The sequence below is a fragment of the Chenopodium quinoa genome, unplaced genomic scaffold, assembly GCF_001683475.1.
Source record: "Chenopodium quinoa cultivar QQ74 unplaced genomic scaffold, ASM168347v1, whole genome shotgun sequence".
In the NCBI taxonomy this organism is placed as follows: Eukaryota; Viridiplantae; Streptophyta; class Magnoliopsida; order Caryophyllales; family Amaranthaceae; genus Chenopodium; species Chenopodium quinoa.
The window spans coordinates 2,048,710-2,051,106 of record NW_018742881.1 but is presented as its reverse complement, the minus strand read 5'-3'; the positions used below and the strand labels follow the sequence as shown (position 1 = coordinate 2,051,106).

At 39.0% G+C, this 2,397-nt stretch overlaps 1 protein-coding gene across 1 annotated transcript; it reads right to left on the bottom strand.

Moving 5' to 3' along the window:
• Positions 1-733: 733 nt before the first annotated feature.
• Positions 734-2,080, bottom strand: LOC110726663. The gene has a single exon (XM_021906133.1). It carries the CDS (start codon positions 2,078-2,080, stop codon positions 734-736), a length of 1,347 nt encoding a protein of 448 aa, XP_021761825.1.
• Positions 2,081-2,397: the final 317 nt, after the last annotated feature.

The following is a 2,397-nucleotide window of genomic DNA, read 5'->3' as shown; positions in this document are numbered from 1 at the left end:
GAACCAAAACAAATAAGAAATACGGATTAACAAATAATGCTAAGTACGATAAGTGCAAGATAGTGTAAACTCAATTTATTTGCAAACATGCTTTTAAAACCAATTCCAATAATTAATCCAATAAATTCAAAACTCATTATTCCAAAATCGATTCCAATCATTCAACATTCAAAATATTAGTTAATAAAACCAATTCCTTTTAATCCAATTCCTAACCCAATTGTGCACACCCCCCAAGCTAGTCTCCTTATATTACAAGGCTATTCTTGAGGAAAGACCCAGTCATACAAAGTCCAAGGCCTTATCAATAAACCAAATCCGTATAGTGGGATTACTAACATGCTTATAAAGCATTTACAATAATAATAATCCAATGGTTCAATAAATCCTTTTAATATCCAATAGTTCCCGATATTATTTAAATACGATAAGTAATCCAAACCATTCAAAACATGATTTAAAAATCAATCATTCAAATACTTTTATTAAAATAAATACCTTCAAACATAATTTATTTCAAAATCAATTTAATTCAATCACCAATCAAATCATGTAAAACATGTTACTCAAACCAATTACTTTCAAAGGTATCTAGCCACCTAAACGTACCTTGATCCTTGCTAGAAAAACCACACAAAGAGAACCTCAAGAACCTTGATTGAACACACCCTACAAATAAATATAACCTTAATCAATATATATTTTTTTTACAACAGCAACTAAACGAAAAAAATTACAACGAAAACTTCATTAAATTACATCTACACCCAACCGCAATATTATGTGCCTGTGTTAGTTGATCTCTACTAACTTTCCAAATAGTGCACATGTCCAAGGATCCTCCTTCCTTCAATAAATCTTCAATAGTCCATAGTATTCTCACTTCCCTGCTGGTAGGATAACGCAGAAGCTGAATGATTGCCATAGAGTCAGTGAAAATCGTAATGTATTGGTAGCCCTTTCGGCTTGCCCACTTGATAGCCCCTATGCAAGCCAAGAGCTCAGTATGTAAAGCTGAGATAGCTGTACCATAATCACCTCCTCCCTCCAAAAGTTTTACCCCATCCGAAGAATAAGCCCATCTAAAACCCGCAGCCCCTGTACTTTTCTTCCAAGAACCATCCACCATAATTATAACCTCTGTATTCCCCTGTAGAGGATGATCTGGTAGTTCCCTTCGGCTGCCAATGTTGAATCTGTTGAACCCGGGTGGGAGCTCCTCCGTTCTTCCGGTTATACGGGTGGAATCCCTATACCTTTCTCTTGGTTTAAGGAAAATCTCCAAGCTACTCATCGTTTGACCATAATGCCTATAGTAATCCGCTAGATAGCCCCTTTCATTTCTAAAAACTCTCCCATTCCTAGTTAACCATAAACTCCACAAAACTCCTATGAAAACATGGAGCCTGGCGCTTTGTCTCCCATCCTCGCTATGATAGAGCAGGATGTGTTGCTGAATCCAGTGTCGCAAAGGAATAGATTCATCAATTTCAGAGCTAATATGCAAGTCACAGTTCTGCAAGGCATACCTCGCAAAAGAACACAATCGGAAAAGATGTTGTAAATCCTCCTCCTCCATACCACAAGAGTCACAATCTCCTTCGATATCCACCCCTCGATACCTTAAGTTTGACTTGACAGCCAGGCCATTCATGACTAGTTTCCATAAGAATAAGCTCCATTTTGGCGGAATATTTAACCCCCAAATTAGTTTGAAGAACACATCGTCCTGACCATGGCCCTGTTTCATATAAAAGGATTGCATTAAAAAGGCATACCCAGACTTTACGGTGTAGTTTCCCGATGAGTGTGAATTCCAGAATAGGAAATCATCTTGATCAGCATTCGGTAATTCCATTTCCAGGATTTTTTTGGCCGTCTCCCAAACAAATCTCTCCCGTACCATAGCAGCATTCCATTGTCTTGGGTTAGATAAAATGAGGTCCTTCACCATTCCAGAACCAACATCCCGAAGCAACAAGTCTGACCTCATTTCAGGAACAGAGCCCTGCACCCACCTCATGTTTGCAATCCTTACCTTTTTACCATTCCCGATCTTCCAAGCATACCCACTAATCATCTTGTTTCCCACATCTCGAAAACCCCTTTTTCCCCAGGAAATATTCCCCGCTGTACCATCCTTTGGCCGTCCAGTGCATATCAAACACTTATGTGAAGGCTCCAAAACACGTGCCACTAGCAACTAGGGGTTACAATGCATCCTAACAACCTGTTTAAATAAGAGAGCCTCATTTAAACACACCATGGACCTTAAGCCCAATCCTCCCATGCCTTTTGGTAGGTGCAACTTCTTTCTCTTCACCCAGTGCATACCCTTATCTCCTTTATTGGCCCAGAAAAACCTTGCGATCAAGGAGTCAATCTTACTAGTTATCG